General features: G+C 42.7%; 1 protein-coding gene across 1 annotated transcript in view; it reads left to right on the top strand.

The window, feature by feature from the left end:
* The first annotated feature begins 3,385 nt into the window (after positions 1–3,385).
* Slh (sec1 family domain containing Slh) overlaps positions 3,386–16,473 on the top strand; it is a 30,579-nt gene continuing 17,491 nt past the window's right edge. Inside the window, exons 1-9 of the mRNA XM_070097154.1 lie at positions 3,386–3,563; positions 6,479–6,641; positions 7,280–7,493; positions 9,880–9,967; positions 11,447–11,536; positions 11,716–11,866; positions 12,069–12,286; positions 13,255–13,473; positions 15,116–15,213. Of these exons, the coding sequence (XP_069953255.1) occupies positions 3,533–3,563; positions 6,479–6,641; positions 7,280–7,493; positions 9,880–9,967; positions 11,447–11,536; positions 11,716–11,866; positions 12,069–12,286; positions 13,255–13,473; positions 15,116–15,213 (1,272 nt within the window). The 5' untranslated portion in view covers positions 3,386–3,532. The remainder of the gene's footprint in view (positions 3,564–6,478; positions 6,642–7,279; positions 7,494–9,879; positions 9,968–11,446; positions 11,537–11,715; positions 11,867–12,068; positions 12,287–13,254; positions 13,474–15,115; positions 15,214–16,473) is intronic.

Below are 16,473 nucleotides of genomic sequence, written 5' to 3'. Positions count from 1 at the left end.
CAGTCACTAGGTGCTACCACCCTCGCCAGTATCACAGTGTCAGCCACTAGGTGCTACCACCCTCGCCAGTATCACAGTGTCAGCCACTAGATGCTACCACCCTCGCCAATACCAGTGTCAGCCACTAGGTGCTACCACCCTCGCCAGTACCAGTGTCAGCCACTAGGTGCTACCAACCTCGCCAGTATCACAGTGTCAGCCACTAGGTGCTACCACCCTCGCCAGTATCACAGTGTCAGCCACTAGGTGCTACCACCCTCGCCAGTATCACAGTGTCAGCCACTAGGTGCTACCACCCTCGCCAGTACCAGTGTCAGCCACTAGATGCTACCACCCTCGCCAGTACCAGTGTCAGCCACTAGGTGCTACCACCCTCGCCAGTACCAGTGTCAGCCACTAGGTGCTACCACCCTCGCCAGTATCACAGTGTCAGCCACTAGGTGCTACCACCCTCGCCAGTATCACAGTGTCAGTCACTAGGTGCTACCACCCTCGCCAGTATCACAGTGTCAGCCACTAGGTGCTACCACCCTCGCCAGTATCACAGTGTCAGCCACTAGATGCTACCACCCTCGCCAATACCAGTGTCAGCCACTAGGTGCTACCACCCTCGCCAGTACCAGTGTCAGCCACTAGGTGCTACCAACCTCGCCAGTATCACAGTGTCAGCCACTAGGTGCTACCACCCTCGCCAGTATCACAGTGTCAGCCACTAGGTGCTACCACCCTCGCCAGTATCACAGTGTCAGCCACTAGGTGCTACCACCCTCGCCAGTACCAGTGTCAGCCACTAGGTGCTACCACCCTCGCCAGTACCAGTGTCAGCCACTAGGTGCTACCACCCTCGCCAGTACCAGTGTCAGCCACTAGGTGCTACCACCCTCGCCAGTATCACAGTGTCAGCCACTAGGTGCTACCACCCTCGCCAGTATCACAGTGTCAGCCACTAGGTGCTACCACCCTCGCCAGTACCAGTGTCAGCCACTAGATGCTACCACCCTCGCCAGTACCAGTGTCAGCCACTAGGTGCTACCACCCTCGCCAGTACCAGTGTCAGCCACTAGGTGCTACCACCCTCGCCAGTATCACAGTGTCAGCCACTAGGTGCTACCACCCTCGCCAGTATCACAGTGTCAGCCACTAGGTGCTACCACCCTCGCCAGTATCACAGTGTCAGCCACTAGGTGCTACCACCCTCGCCAGTACCAGTGTCAGCCACTAGGTGCTACAGCCACTAGGTGCTACCACTCGCCAGTCTCACAGTGTCAGCCACTAGGTGCTACCACCCTCGCCAGTATCACAGTGTCAGCCACTAGGTGCTACCACCCTCGCCAGTATCACAGTGTCAGCCACTAGGTGCTACCACCCTCGCCAGTATCACAGTGTCAGCCACTAGGTGCTACCACCCTCGCCAGTATCACAGTGTCAGCCACTAGGTGCTACCACCCTCGCCAGTATCACAGTGTCAGCCACTAGGTGCTACCACCCTCGCCAGTATCACAGTGTCAGCCACTAGGTGCTACCACCCTCGCCAGTATCACAGTGTCAGCCACTAGGTGCTACCACCCTCGCCAGTATCACAGTGTCAGCCACTAGATGCTACCACCCTCGCCAGTACCAGTGTCAGCCACTAGGTGCTACCACCCTCGCCAGTATCACAGTGTCAGCCACTAGGTGCTACCACCCTCGCCAGTATCACAGTGTCAGCCACTAGGTGCTACCACCCTCGCCAGTATCACAGTGTCAGCCACTAGGTGCTACCACCCTCGCCAGTATCACAGTGTCAGCCACTAGGTGCTACCACCCTCGCCAGTACCAGTGTCAGCCACTAGATGCTACCACCCTCGCCAGTACCAGTGTCAGCCACTAGGTGCTACCACCCTCGCCAGTATCACAGTGTCAGCCACTAGGTGCTACCACCCTCGCCAGTATCACAGTGTCAGTCACTAGGTGCTACCACCCTCGCCAGTATCACAGTGTCAGCCACTAGGTGCTACCACCCTCGCCAGTACCAGTGTGAGCCACTAGGTGCTACCACCTTCGCCAGTACCAGTGTCAGCCACTAGGTGCTACCACCCTCGCCAGTATCACAGTGTCAGCCACTAGGTGCTACCACCCTCGCCAGTATCACAGTGTCAGCCACTAGGTGCTACCACCCTCGCCAGTATCACAGTGTCAGCCACTAGGTGCTACCACCCTCGCCAGTACCACAGTGTCAGCCACTAGGTGCTACCACCCTCGCCAGTGCCAGTGTCAGCCACTAGGTGCTACCACCCTCGCCAGTACCAGTGTCAGCCACTAGATGCTACCACCCTCGCCAGTACCAGTGTCAGCCACTAGGTGCTACCACCCTCGCCAGTATCACAGTGTCAGCCACTAGGTGCTACCACCCTCGCCAGTATCACAGTGTCAGCCACTAGGTGCTACCACCCTCGCCAGTATCACAGTGTCAGCCACTAGGTGCTACCACCCTCGCCAGTATCACAGTGTCAGCCACTAGGTGCTACCACCCTCGCCAGTATCACAGTGTCAGCCACTAGGTGCTACCACCCTCGCCAGTATCACAGTGTCAGCCACTAGGTGCTACCACCCTCGCCAGTATCACAGTGTCAGCCACTAGGTGCTACCACCCTCGCCAGTATCACAGTGTCAGCCACTAGGTGCTACCACCCTCGCCAGTACCAGTGTCAGCCACTAGGTGCTACCACCCTCGCCAGTATCACAGTGTCAGCCACTAGGTGCTACCACCCTCGCCAGTATCACAGTGTCAGCCACTAGGTGCTACCACCCTCGCCAGTATCACAGTGTCAGCCACTAGGTGCTACCACCCTCGCCAGTATCACAGTGTCAGCCACTAGGTGCTACCACCCTCGCCAGTATCACAGTGTCAGCCACTAGGTGCTACCACCCTCGCCAGTATCACAGTGTCAGCCACTAGGTGCTACCACCCTCGCCAGTACCAGTGTCAGCCACTAGGTGCTACCACCCTCGCCAGTATCACAGTGTCAGCCACTAGGTGCTACCACCCTCGCCAGTACCAGTGTCAGCCAGTGTCAGCCACTAGCCACTAGTGCTACCACCCTCGCCAGTACCAGTGTCAGCCACTAGGTGCTACCACCCTCGCCAGTATCACAGTGTCAGCCACTAGGTGCTACCACCCTCGCCAGTATCACAGTGTCAGCCACTAGGTGCTACCACCCTCGCCAGTACCAGTGTCAGCAGTGTCAGCCACTAGGTGCTACCACCCTCGCCAGTATCACAGTGTCAGCCACTAGGTGTCTAGGTGCTACCACCCTCGCCAGTACCAGTGTCAGCCACTAGGTGCTACCACCCTCGCCAGTACCAGTGTCAGCAGTGTCAGCCACTAGGTGCTACCACCCTCGCCAGTACCAGTGTCAGCCACTAGGTGCTACCACCCTCGCCAGTATCACAGTGTCAGCCACTAGGTGCTACCACCCTCGCCAGTACCAGTGTCAGCCACTAGGTGCTACCACCCTCGCCAGTATCACAGTGTCAGCCACGTCAGCTGGTCATGGCGGCTTCTCTGAGGGATAAACAGATCGGTAATATAACTTGTTTCAGTCCTCACATTAACATATTCGCTCAGAAACATTACTTAAGAGTTTAATATTATAACAGAGGCGGTGATATAGATAAATTAATACATGATATATACCCAGGAGGGAGATAACACTTCTTTTAACACTTCAGTATTTTCAAGAATATTTTTCCTTCGTATATCCAGCGGTGGAATTTTTATTAACATATTGTCATATAAGTTTTGTAATTAATGTGTAAAATTGTGATTTGGAGAGTGACATATTTAGGTTATAAATTTTTAATATTCATGTATTAATAGATTTTGCAAATTTGGAGTTGTCCATATGATGGTGTTTGCTGTATATATTACTGTTAAAATGTTTGATTTAATTGTTATCTTGATGTCTTGCAGTAATGTAACTTTTTTCTTAAGAGGGAGAAAGAAATAAAGAATTAATCATTAGTGAGTAATTTTGAAATTTAATTTGCATGTGTTATTAAATTAGTTCTTTATTTAAGAATTATGTTTAAATCTTAAGTAGTTTTTCAGTATTAGAATTAATTTGCCAGAAATGCATTGTATATTATTGGCATTCTTATGTGCTTAAAAATATTTTCTTACATATACACTGCATTATCTTATCCCACATAAAGAAATAAAAATTTATATTTTGTATTCTTGTATTTTATAAGCAAGCCACATACATCGGTATTTCTGTGTTATAATTTGCATTTTGTATTAAACTGTTGTATATCATTAATGTAAGTATTCAAGGTGGCATTGTATGATGGCTTAACCTAAGATATCCCTAAAACTTCTCAAAAATATTTTAAATGTAAATTGTTTACAGTGGCATTATTATTTTACAGTTCTTTTAAACATTATTTAAAGTAAACAAACCCATTAACACTGGTTTATGTTATCTTTAACCCTGACATATTAATGCCAGATTTTTTTTTTTTTTTAGATTTTGCCACCGAAGTGGCTAGTTTATTGTGCACCCCATATCCATCCTGGGGACGGTGGCACAACAGCATATGGATACACAAAAAGCCCAGGAACTAGGCCCCAAAAGGGTTACCAGGGGTACATATGGGTTTTTATTTATCTACATATCTACAGTTCACTTATCTGTTACAAGCAAATTTAGGAAATTTGCTTAGTATATCTGGTATCTTATTTTCATTAATAGATCTATAGATCTATAGGCTTCTAACCAGAGGCAAACTAAGAAGACTATAATACATGATTTGGATTATTAATCAAGAAGGTTAATTTCCCGGGATAAGCTAAAGAAAAGCACCGTGACTTGTGTTCATTAGGGTCCTTGGGTCCTTCTTCCTTAGACTACAACCCAGAAGTCAACTAACACCTGGGAATCTATTTACCGGGAATGAAGGCAACAAGTGTAGGACACTTGCCCGAAATACTCTTCATGTTAGTGGTTTTCTTTTGTGCCTAACAATATTTTATTACACATAAACTATGTTACCTGTATACTGCAGAAAAGAAATAAATTTATTATTATTATTATGTCACTAGCACGTTAAGAGACCATACAATAAGTGTCAGGGGCCCGAGACTGTTCAGCTGCCTCCCAGCATACATAAGGGGTATTACCAACAAACCCCTGGCAGTCTTCAAGCTGGCACTGGACAAGCACCTAAAGTCGGTTCCTGACCAGCCGGGCTGTGGCTCGTATGTTGGTTTGCGTGCAGCCAGCAGTAACAGCCTGATTGATCAGGCTCTGATCCACCAGGAGGCATGGTCACGGACTGGGCCGCAGGGGCGTTGACCCCCGGAACTCTCTCCAGGTAAACTCCAGGTATGTGTGTGTGCACTCTAAAGGAGGGGTGTTAATGTTGCAGTTTAAAAACTGTAGTGTAAAGCACCCTTCTGGCAAGACAGTGATGGAGTGAATGATGGTGAAAGTTTTTCTTTTTCAGGCCACCCTGCCTTGGTGGGAATTGGCCAGTGTGTTAATAATAATATTATGTTTTGCTTATCCAGGATTGAACCCAGATCTTTTTTATTTTGAGCTAAATGTTCTACTTCATAGCTGTTTAGTTAGTTTAATATATTTATTATGCACCCCCATACCCATCCTATGGGTGGTAGTTAAAATTACAGAGGTACATAATGGGTCCAGGGACTGGACCCCAAAGTTTTGCTACCTGCTAAGTACAATATACAAAATGTACAATGATAAAGTTATAAAGCAACACACTACTGGTGTACAGTAGACGTAAGATATGCATAGCTCATTGCTACGGGTATAGAATGTAGTGTTATCAGAGGTTAAGTTATCACTAAATGTCACTTTGTCTGAATGACTGTATTTATTTGATTGAAAATAAAAATATTGCTAATATATATTGTAGTTCTTCTGTACGTAGTTTATTTAAATAAAAAATTAAACTAATCGGTGATGCTCTAATTCCCAGTTAAATTTATACAGTACAGCCTTTTCTCACTTAGTGATGTACTCGTTTACCGACGACTCAGACTTATAACGGGCTCTCTGATCAGTATACATACCTCATTAATGCGTATTAGACCTGATTTCCTCTATTCTGTTTATTATAATACATATACAGTACACTACTGTATAAACATTTAAAAATACGTATACCAGATATGTTATAAGTGGTGCAAAGGTGACATTAAAACAATATCAAAGATTGTTGACACAAACGCACTACCATTATAGTATGCTCCTCACTTAGTGACAAATTCGTTTACTGATGTGGTCTTAGGAATGAAATTCCATCATTGAATGAGGAGAGGCTGTATTTAAACTGCATCCACAGAATAAGATGCAATCCTTCTTCATAGAACATACATACTGTACTTGAGATTCCTGAAGCAAGTAGTATTTTGGAATCATAGGAAAAGAAATTGGGTAATATTATAATTAATTGTGTTATATTTTTAAAGCATCACTGCGACGCATAGTAAATTTGAACACCGGTGTAGGAAACACCAATGTGGGAAGTGAAACAACATTCGCTGTGTTGATCTACGATAAACATGGGCAAGATATCATCTCTCCACTCCTCTCAGTCAAAGATCTACGTGAAATGGGCATCACACTGCACATGTAAGGAATTACTTAGCCACATCTTGCTGATATTCTTTGTTTTTTGTAAAGTAGTATATATGCATTAAAAGTAACTCCTTCTCCTGTATAAATTACTAAGCGTAAAAAGACGAAAAGCTTTTGTTTCTTCTTTTTCGGGTCGTCCTTCCTTGGTGAGGGAAGGCCGGTGTGTTAAAAAGGAATATAATATATAATGAGAATTCTTCAGCTGTATGTTATAGGTAAAAATTTATGAATATCACGTTTATGTTAAGATTTTCTTTGAATTTTTAACCCTGGAGGGTTAGCCACCCAGGATAACCCAAGAAAGGCAATGCATCATCAAGGAACTGTCTGTCTTATTTCCATTGGGGTCCTCAGTGTTGTCCCCAGGATGCGACACACCAGTTGACTAACACGAAGGTATCTACTTGCTAGGCGAACAGGACAACAGGTGTAAGGAAATGCATCGAAGTGTTTCCACCCCGCCGGGAATCAAACCTGGGCCCTCAGCGTGTGAAGCGAAACTTAGCCTTTTAGAATTTTGCTATGATGGTTTATGTTGATTTGTAGAGAAAAATAATTTTTTTTAGGTATAATACATTATACTGTATTGTATATTGTAACTAATACCGTTATGTACTAATTGTATTATTCAGGTTACTCCATAGTGAACGAGGTGAAGTTCCTGATGTACCTGCCATATACTTTTGTCAGCCAACAGAAGAAAATTTGATAAGAATAGGGCAGGATTTTAATGATGGCCTCTACTCTGCGTACTATCTCAATTTCATCTCTCCAATCAGTCGACAAAAAATGGAGGATCTAGCCTTAGCTGCATTACAAGCTGGATGCCAAGGAAGTATTAAGAAAGTATGTATGTACGTATATACGTACGTGTGTGTGCGTGCGTGTATGCGTGTGTGTGTGTGTGTGTGTACTCACCTAGTTGAGGTTGTACTCACCTAGTTGAGGTTGCGGGGGTCGAGTCCGAGCTCCTGGCCCCGCCTCTTCACTGATCGCTACTAGGTCACTCTCCCTGAGCCGTGAGCTTTATCATACCTCTGCTTAAAGCTATGTATGGATCCTGCCTCCACTACATCGCTTCTCAAACTATTCCACTTACTGACTACTCTGTGGCTGAAGAAATACTTCCTAACATCCCTGTGATTCATCTGTGTCTTCAGCTTCCAACTGTGTCCCCTTGTTACTGTGTCCAATCTCTGGAACATCCTGTCTTTGTCCACCTTGTCAATTCCTCTCAGTATTTTGTATGTCATTATCATGTCCCCCCTATCTCTCCTGTCCTCCAGTGTCGTCAGGTTGATTTCCCTTAACCTCTCCTCGTAGGACATACCTCTTAGCTCTGGGACTAGTCTTGTTGCAAACCTTTGCACTTTCTCTAGTTTCTTCACGTGCTTGGCTAGGTGTGGGTTCCAAACTGGTGCCGCATACTCCAATATGGGCCTAACGTACACGGTGTACAGGGTCCTGAATGATTCCTTATTAAGATGTCGGAATGCTGTTCTGAGGTTTGCTAGGCGCCCATATGCTGCAGCAGTTATTTGGTTGATGTGCGCTTCAGGAGATGTGCCTGGTGTTATACTCACCCCAAGATCTTTTTCCTTGATTGAGGTTTGTAGTCTCTGACCCCCTAGACTGTACTCCGTCTGCGGCCTTCTTTGCCCTTCCCCAATCTTCATGACTTTGCACTTGGTGGGATTGAACTCCAGGAGCCAATTGCTGGACCAGGTCTGCAGCCTGTCCAGATCCCTTTGTAGTTCTGCCTGGTCTTCGATCGAGTGAATTCTTCTCATCAACTTCACATCATCTGCAAACAGGGACACCTCAGAGTCTATTCCTTCCGTCATGTCGTTCACAAATACCAGAAACAGCACTGGTCCTAGGACTGACCCCTGCGGGACCCCGCTGGTCACAGGTGCCCACTCTGACACCTCGCCACGTACCATGACTCGCTGCTGTCTTCCTGACAAGTATTCCCTGATCCATTGTAGTGCCTTCCCTGTTATCCCTGCTTGGTCCTCCAGTTTTTGCACCAATCTCTTGTGTGGAACTGTGTCAAACGCCTTCTTGCAGTCCAAGAAAATGCAATCCACCCACCCCTCTCTCTCTTGTCTTACTGCTGTCACCATGTCATAGAACTCCAGTAGGTTTGTGACACAGGATTTCCCGTCCCTGAAACCATGTTGGCTGCTGTTGATGAGATCATTCCTTTCTAGGTGTTCCACCACTCTTCTCCTGATAATCTTCTCCATGATTTTGCATACTATACATGTCAGTGACACTGGTCTGTAGTTTAATGCTTCATGTCTGTCTCCTTTTTTAAAGATTGGGACTACATTTGCTGTCTTCCATGCCTCAGGCAATCTCCCTGTTTCGATAGATGTATTGAATATTGTTGTTAGGGGTACACATAGCGCCTCTGCTCCCTCTCTCAATACCCATGGGGAGATGTTATCTGGCCCCATTGCCTTTGAGGTATCTAGCTCACTCAGAAGCCTCTTCACTTCTTCCTCGGTTGTGTGCACTGTGTCCAGCACTTTGTGGTGTGCCCCACCTCTCCGTCTTTCTGGAGTCCCTTCTGTCTCCTCTGTGAACACTTCTTTGAATCTCTTGTCGAGTTCTTCACATACGTCACGGTCATTTCTTGTTGTCTCTCCTCCTTCCTTCCTTAGCCTGATTACCTGGTCCTTGACTGTTGTTTTCCTCCTGATGTGGCTGTACAACAGTTTCGGGTCAGATTTGGCTTTCGCTGCTATGTCATTTTCATATTGTCTTTGGGCCTGTGCATGTGCGCGCGCGTCTGCATGCGTGCGTGCACATATGTGCATGTACTCACCTAGTTGTGGTTGCAGGGGTTGAGTCACAGCTCCTGACCCTGTCTCTTCACTGGTTGCTACTAGGTAACTCTTCCTGCTCATGTGTGTGTATGTGTGTGTAATTAAATTATTTATTTAGTTATTAAATTACACCTTCCATTTAAACTTGCCTATGATAATAAGCAGGTTTAGATGACAAGAAATGTCAAAAATATTTTGACTTTGTACAGTAAAATAATTTTTCCAATTTGGAAATTAGATAGTGTGAGGGTCAAGGAATTGGTCTCTTATATCACTTCTGAATTAATATTTTTCTTTATATTGTCAAAAAATTTAAAAGATTGAAATATTAATTGCACCCGTAAAGCAAAACTTATTTTCATTGTATTGTATGACAAGTAAATTATTTCTCCCAATAGGTATACGACCAGTATGTGAATTTTATAAGCTTGGAGGATGATATGTTTACACTAAAGCATCAGAAATCTGATACACTGTCTTACTATGGTAAGTTAATAAGTAAAAAAGTACACACATGCAAGTATGCTTGTGTATTAATTTATATAGTGGCACCCATACTGTACATGTATGTGCATACAGTAGTGTGTATGATAGAATAATTATTGAAAGAATTAAGGGTAAGACAAAACAGGATTGCAGAGGAACGAGAAGGATCCAGGAAGGGTAGGGGATGTGTACACCAAGTGTTCATATTGAAGCACATAAGTGAACAGTATTTAGATAAAGGTGTGGAGCTTTTTGTTGCATGTATAGAATTAGAGTGTGTGATAAGATGTTATCAATATATGGAATAGGTAACAGGTTACTAAAAGCAGTAGAGATTTTATGCTAATAGACTCAGTTTAGGGTATGTAGAAATGGGGTGGGGGTATTATTTTTCCATTAAAGGTGGGGTCTTGGATAGGGATGCGTGATGTCACCATGGTTGTTCAGTGTATTTATAGATGAGGTTGCAAAAGAAGTTAATGGGAGTTGTAATAATTCCTTTTTTGCTGATAAGGTTATTTTTTTTAGGGAGATTTTGAAGAGAAGTTGCAAAGGTTGGTGGAGGAATTTAGGAGGTTGTGTAAAAGAAGGAAATTGAAAGTGAACATACGAAAGAGATTGGAGGGAGGGAGTATGCAGGAAATAAATGTTGGCAGATGGGCTTAGGAAGAAATGATCCACAGAATAAAGGAGGTAATCCATAGAATAAAGTGTGGTTAAAGATGGGAGGTGAGTTTGAGGCATCTCTGGAGGCAAAAAGTGGACTGTTACATGGGTGTGAAGCATGGATTTATGTCATGTTTGAGGACAATGTGTTGTGTGAACATTATGCAGAGAATTACGAGTGTGAATATTAAAAGAAGGTACAGGGTTACCAAAAATGTAATTCAGAGGGCTGAGGAGGGGTTGTTGAGGTGGTTTGGGCACTTAAAAAGATGTAGCAAAACAGGATGACTAGTAGAGTGTATGTATCAATAGTGGAGGGAAAGAGAGGTAGGGGTCATCTTGGAAAGGGTTGAAGGGATGGGGTAAAGATGGCTTTAAGTACTAGGGGATTGAACTTCCAACAATCTTGTGTAAGCTTGTTAAATCAGAATGTGTAGAGATGGGTTTTTTTTTTTTGTGACCTAACGTGCTGTTCGGTAACAAGAAAAGGTGAACAAGGTAATTATGAACAAATTCAGGGACACCAGTTAGCCAGATTTAAGTCCTGGAGGTGGGAAGTACAGTGCCTGTACTCTGAAGGAGGGGTGAGGATGTTGCAGTAATGTTGGTGCATTTCTGCAAGACAACACTTCTTTCTCTCTCTCTCTTTCTCCCTCCTTCCCTCCCTTTCTCTTTCTCCCTTTCTCTCTTTCTGTGCCTCAGTGGGAGATGACTGGTGTGTAAATATAATAAATGTAAAGATAATTCTTTCTTATTTATTTTAAAGGATGTTTAATTACATTGAATAATGAAGTTATAAATGTTACATTTCAGCTATAAATCGTGGTGATGTAAAGGATTCAGACATTGACCTCCTCATGGATTCAATTGTTGACAGCCTTTTTTCTGTTTTTGTCAACCTAGGTGAGAGCAAGGCATTTACTTGTATTACTGTTAATTATAGTAAAAATTAATTAGTAATTCTTTTAAATGTCACAAATTTTGTATCCTAAATATATTGATGTACTCTATATATTACTCTAAGACTATGCAAGATCATAATTTCAACAAATCAGAGTTTACTTATAAATTGGGTGTTACAGGTCAGGTTCCTATCATCCGTTGTCAGAGGGGCAATGCAGCAGAGAGTGTTGGGGAGCGACTAGACAAGAAACTTCGAGAGAACCTGCGTGATACTCGTAATTCTTTCTTCACTGGACTAAGCACAGATTCATTTGCTGCTGGTCAGCTAAGGCAAGATATGATAATGTATATTGTACATGCAATTTTTAGATTGCCTTGGTGAAAATTATACTGGTTACTATACTATATGCAATTTATGTGGGTTAGATTAAAATTATATCTTTCAGATGAGTAAGTAAATAGACTTGAGTTTTGATAATTCTTAAGATATCTGAGGAAATTTCTTTCTTTTATTTTTTATTTTACTTTATAGCTTCCAAAGACCTCTGTTAGTAATTGTTGACCGCAACGTCGACTTAGCCACTCCACTGCACCACACATGGACCTATCAAGCTCTTGCTCATGATGTGTTGAACTTGAGCCTCAACCGTGTAACTGTCACAGAACAAGATGCAGCTCACCCAACCAACAGGACGAAGACAAAAGAATATGATCTCAGTAATTTAGATAGCTTCTGGAGGGCTCATAAGGGTAATATATTAAATATTTGGTAAAAAGATTACTGTATAAGAGTTTTGTGGTATAAAGAGAAAGAAGATGGGAGAGAGTAAGAATTATTAGGGAGTAAGTCTAAGGAGGGGTTTGGAATATTTGCTATTTGGAGGGCATTTGTCCAGAGGGCTGAGGAAGGGTTGTTGAGGTGGTTCGGACATGTAGAGAGAATGGAGCGAAACAGAATGACTTCAAGAGTGTATCAGTCTGTGGTGGAAGGAAGGCGGGGTAGGGGTCGGCCTAGGAAAGGTTGGAGGGAGGGGGTAAAGGAGGTTTTGTGTGCGATTGGCTTGGACTTTCAGCAGGCATGCGTGAGCGTGTTTGATAGGAATGAATGGAGACAAATGGTTTTTAATACTTGACGTGCTGTTGGAGTGCGAGCAAAGTAACATTTATGAAGGGATTCAGGGAAACCGGGCACTGTACTTCCCATCTCCAGACTTGAGTCCTGGAGATGGGAAGTACAGTGCCTGCACTCTGAAGGAGGGGTGTTAATGTTGCAGTTTAAAAACTCTAGTGCAAAGCACCCTTCTGGCAAGACAGTAATGGAGTGAATGATGGTGAAAGTTTTTCTTTTTCGGGCCACCCTGCCTTGGGAATCGGCCAGTGTACTAATAAATAATAAAATAATTGTTTTTTGAATGTACAGTTCAGGTATAATAAAATGATAATATAGAATAGCCAGTAGGCTATTAAGAGTTGTAAAATGTTTTTATGAGGGTAAGGTACAGGTTAAGGTATGTAAGAAAAAAAGAGGAATATTTTCAGGAAATGTGGGGCGGTCATCTATCTCTGTAGATGGGGTTGTTAAAGTTAAAGAAATGAAAGTTGGTGTGTTAGAAAGAGGTGCTGGCTTAAAAGGTCATAAATCTGGCAAGATAGTTATTGAATGAATGATGGTGAAAGTGTTTTCCTCAGAAACATTACATTGAATTATTTTTCTACAGGCAGTGCATTCCCTGATGTTGCAGCAGCTGTAGAGACAGAACTTGAGGAATACAAAAAGGCTGAGACTCACATAAAAGGCTTGAAATCTAACCTACCAGATGAAGATGCCATTGACTTGTTGAGTGACAACACAGCAAAATTAACTTCAGCAATAACTTCCTTACCAGAATTGATAAAAAAGAAAGCTGATATTGACAAGCATATGAGCATTGCCATGGGTTTGTTGAGTTGAGGTTTCTTTTTATATTGGGTCACCTGCTGTGTAGTGCCAAATACCTGAATGGCTCTTACTGCTTTAGCACTTTCTATGAATAAAATAAGTATTTTAGGTTAGGTAATAGTGTTGTAGGTGGCTGAATATTAGATTCATAATATAATACAGTATAACTCTAAGAGTTGGGACTTTTTTTAAATATTTGTGGTGGAAAAAGGTTGACAGTAGACTAGACAAGAATCCTGAATAAAAGGGCACACTCATTTTTATTTTTGTAACATGCCGGCCGTCTCCCACTGAGGCAGGGAAACCCAAAAAAAAATGAAACACTTTCACCATCATTCATGCATAATCACTGTCTTTGCAGAGGTACCAAGATATGACAGTTGAGATGTCACTCCAAACAGCCAATATCCTAAGCCCTTCCTTTAAAGTGCAGGCATTGTACTTCCCACTTCCATGACTCAACTCTGGCTAACCAGTTTCCCTGAATCCCTTCGCAAAATATTACCCTGCTCACACTCAACTGCTTGTCAGGTCCCAAAACCCATTCATCTCCATTCATTCCTATGTAACACACGCATTCCTGCTGTATGTCCAAGCCCCTTGCACACAAAACCACTTTCACCCCCTCCTCAGTTTTGTATGGTCATGAAAATGAATGTATCCTGAATATGCAGTAAATTTGTGGCAGATAAGGATAATTATGAATTTTATAAAAATATATGACCATCATGGATTTAGTGCTTAGTTATGATTATAATAATAGTATAAAAATATATATAGATGAAGGCAGGAGAATAGAGTGAAGACTTTGAGTTTTATGCTTCAGAGGTACTTAGTGAAGGGCTCTTTAAGGAATTGTAGTTGCCTTCTCCTTCTCTGGATCAGCCTTATTACCATCTATACCCCTTTATTCCCAAGGTGGTGTATGATTTTTGCCTGTTCAATGCTTCCCTATGAGCATAATATACAGGAAGGGGGTAAAAGAGGTTTAGTGTGCGAGGGGCTTGGACATGCAGCAGGCACGTGTGAGTGTGTTAGATAGGGGTGAATGGAGACAAATAGTTTTTGGGGCCTGACGAGCTGTTGAGTGCGAGCAGGGTAATATTTTGTGAAGGGATTTAGGGAAACCAGTTAGCCAGACTTGAGTCCCGGAAGTGGAAAGTACACTTTAAAGAAAGGGTTTGGGATATTTGCTGTTTAGAGTGACATCTAAACTGTTGTATCTGAGTGCCTCTTCAAAGACAGTGATTATGTGTGAATAATGGTGAAAGTGTTTCTTTTTTTTTTGGGTCACCCTGCCTCAGTGGGAGACAGCCAACGTGTTAAAAAAAAAATTGAGTACTGGGTAAAAGTTAGTAAAGATACTATGATGCATTATAATGTGACAAGTTAGTGGTAGGTGGAATGTTTAATGACATGAATGTAGATGACTAGAAAGTTGTATCCACTAGACTATATAAAAAATTATACTGATATATAAAGTTTACACAATTGTTCTTTGTTATTGTTTAACACTTTATATGAGACTTAATGTACTTGCACAACTTCAGTGTACATAGAAATATAGTGAGGTTAATGAATAAATATACAGGTGGATAAAGCAAGATTTTACAGTGACTTTTATCTTTTTCCCTGAGCAGCCTTGTTGAACAGTATTAAATCTAGAAAGTTGGATGTCTTTTTCGAGATGGAAGAGAAAATAATGGGTCGTAGCACACTGGAGAGGCCTTTAATGGAGGTGAGTCATCATTTATTGTCAGATAACAGTATAATAAAGGCAATGTAGTCTTCTTTTTCAGGTAAAGTAGAAAACAAATAGTATATTATTTGTTAAAAAAAATTCTGTACAGTAACTGTGAAGTTTTCATGTCATTTACTGAAGTAGTATTATTATTCAGATCCTAAAATGAATTTCTTGGCATTAAAAGGCCTAAATATTTTGATGTACAAATTGTTGACTCACTGCAGGCTTCTTCACTGTAAAATTTTACCCAATTCGACTTGGTCACAGACCGGGCCGTGGGGGCATTGACCCCCGGAACTCTCTCCAGGTAAACTCCAGGTAGGTGTCCATGAATAGTGTTCACAAGGGTATATACAAAGGCAATAAACATTTACTGGTAGTACAGTACTTCTGTTGACTAATGAGAGTAGTGTTTCTTACTTGAAGGTGGAGTTAATTGGGGTTCCAAGTGCTGAGTTTTGCTGTGTGATGATTGGCTTGATATGGTTGCTAGTGTTAAAAGTATTTGTGGGTACTGCTTAGAAGTGAATCTAAGAGTATGCCTACTATTTTAGATATTTGTAGAAGAATGTTGTGTATTGTGGCAAGATGTACTTGTGCACATAGTTTACCTTCTTGCTAATTACATATTTGGGAGTGTTTTTATTCCAAGAGCTGTTAACTTAGATGATACTTACCAAATATATTGTTTCTACATTCAGTGTGTGTGTGTTTGTGGACATCCATAATGGAATTTTTATAAGTTCTTCATTAACCCTTCCACTGTTACCCATGTAGATGTATGTACATGTAATTGATGCCAGTGTCACTCACATGGATCTACTTTTTAAGCACAATGCCCTCAAATATGCTGCCAGCACCAAATTTTGCCCTAGACATAAGAAAATGAGTCTATGCAATGAGTGTGCACAATATAAAAAAAAATCCTGCCCCATGCAATGCATGGTGGGAAAATAAAACCTCCAACCTTGAGTTTGGTTGAAAATAGATTCAAGGTGCTTTTTTTGGCATTTTTTATAGTTTTATTAGCTGTTTCTTGATATTGATTGATAGAATGGAAGACATACTTGTGAAAGAGCGATGATTTTGGTCATTTTCAGGAATGGTAGTAGCTTGATTATTATTATAATCAAAAAGAAGCGCTAAGCCACAAGGGCTATACAGCGCTGCAGGGTAGGGAAGGAAGCGAGGGTATTGGATGGCAGAAGGGAGGAGGGATGATCAGTAGGTTACAGAAAACAGCGGGGCGGGGGA

This window comes from Cherax quadricarinatus, chromosome 56 (assembly GCF_038502225.1).
Source record: "Cherax quadricarinatus isolate ZL_2023a chromosome 56, ASM3850222v1, whole genome shotgun sequence".
Taxonomy (NCBI): Eukaryota; Metazoa; Arthropoda; class Malacostraca; order Decapoda; family Parastacidae; genus Cherax; species Cherax quadricarinatus.
The sequence above is the reverse complement of the archived record's forward strand: the minus strand, read 5'-3'. Positions and strand labels throughout refer to the sequence as shown.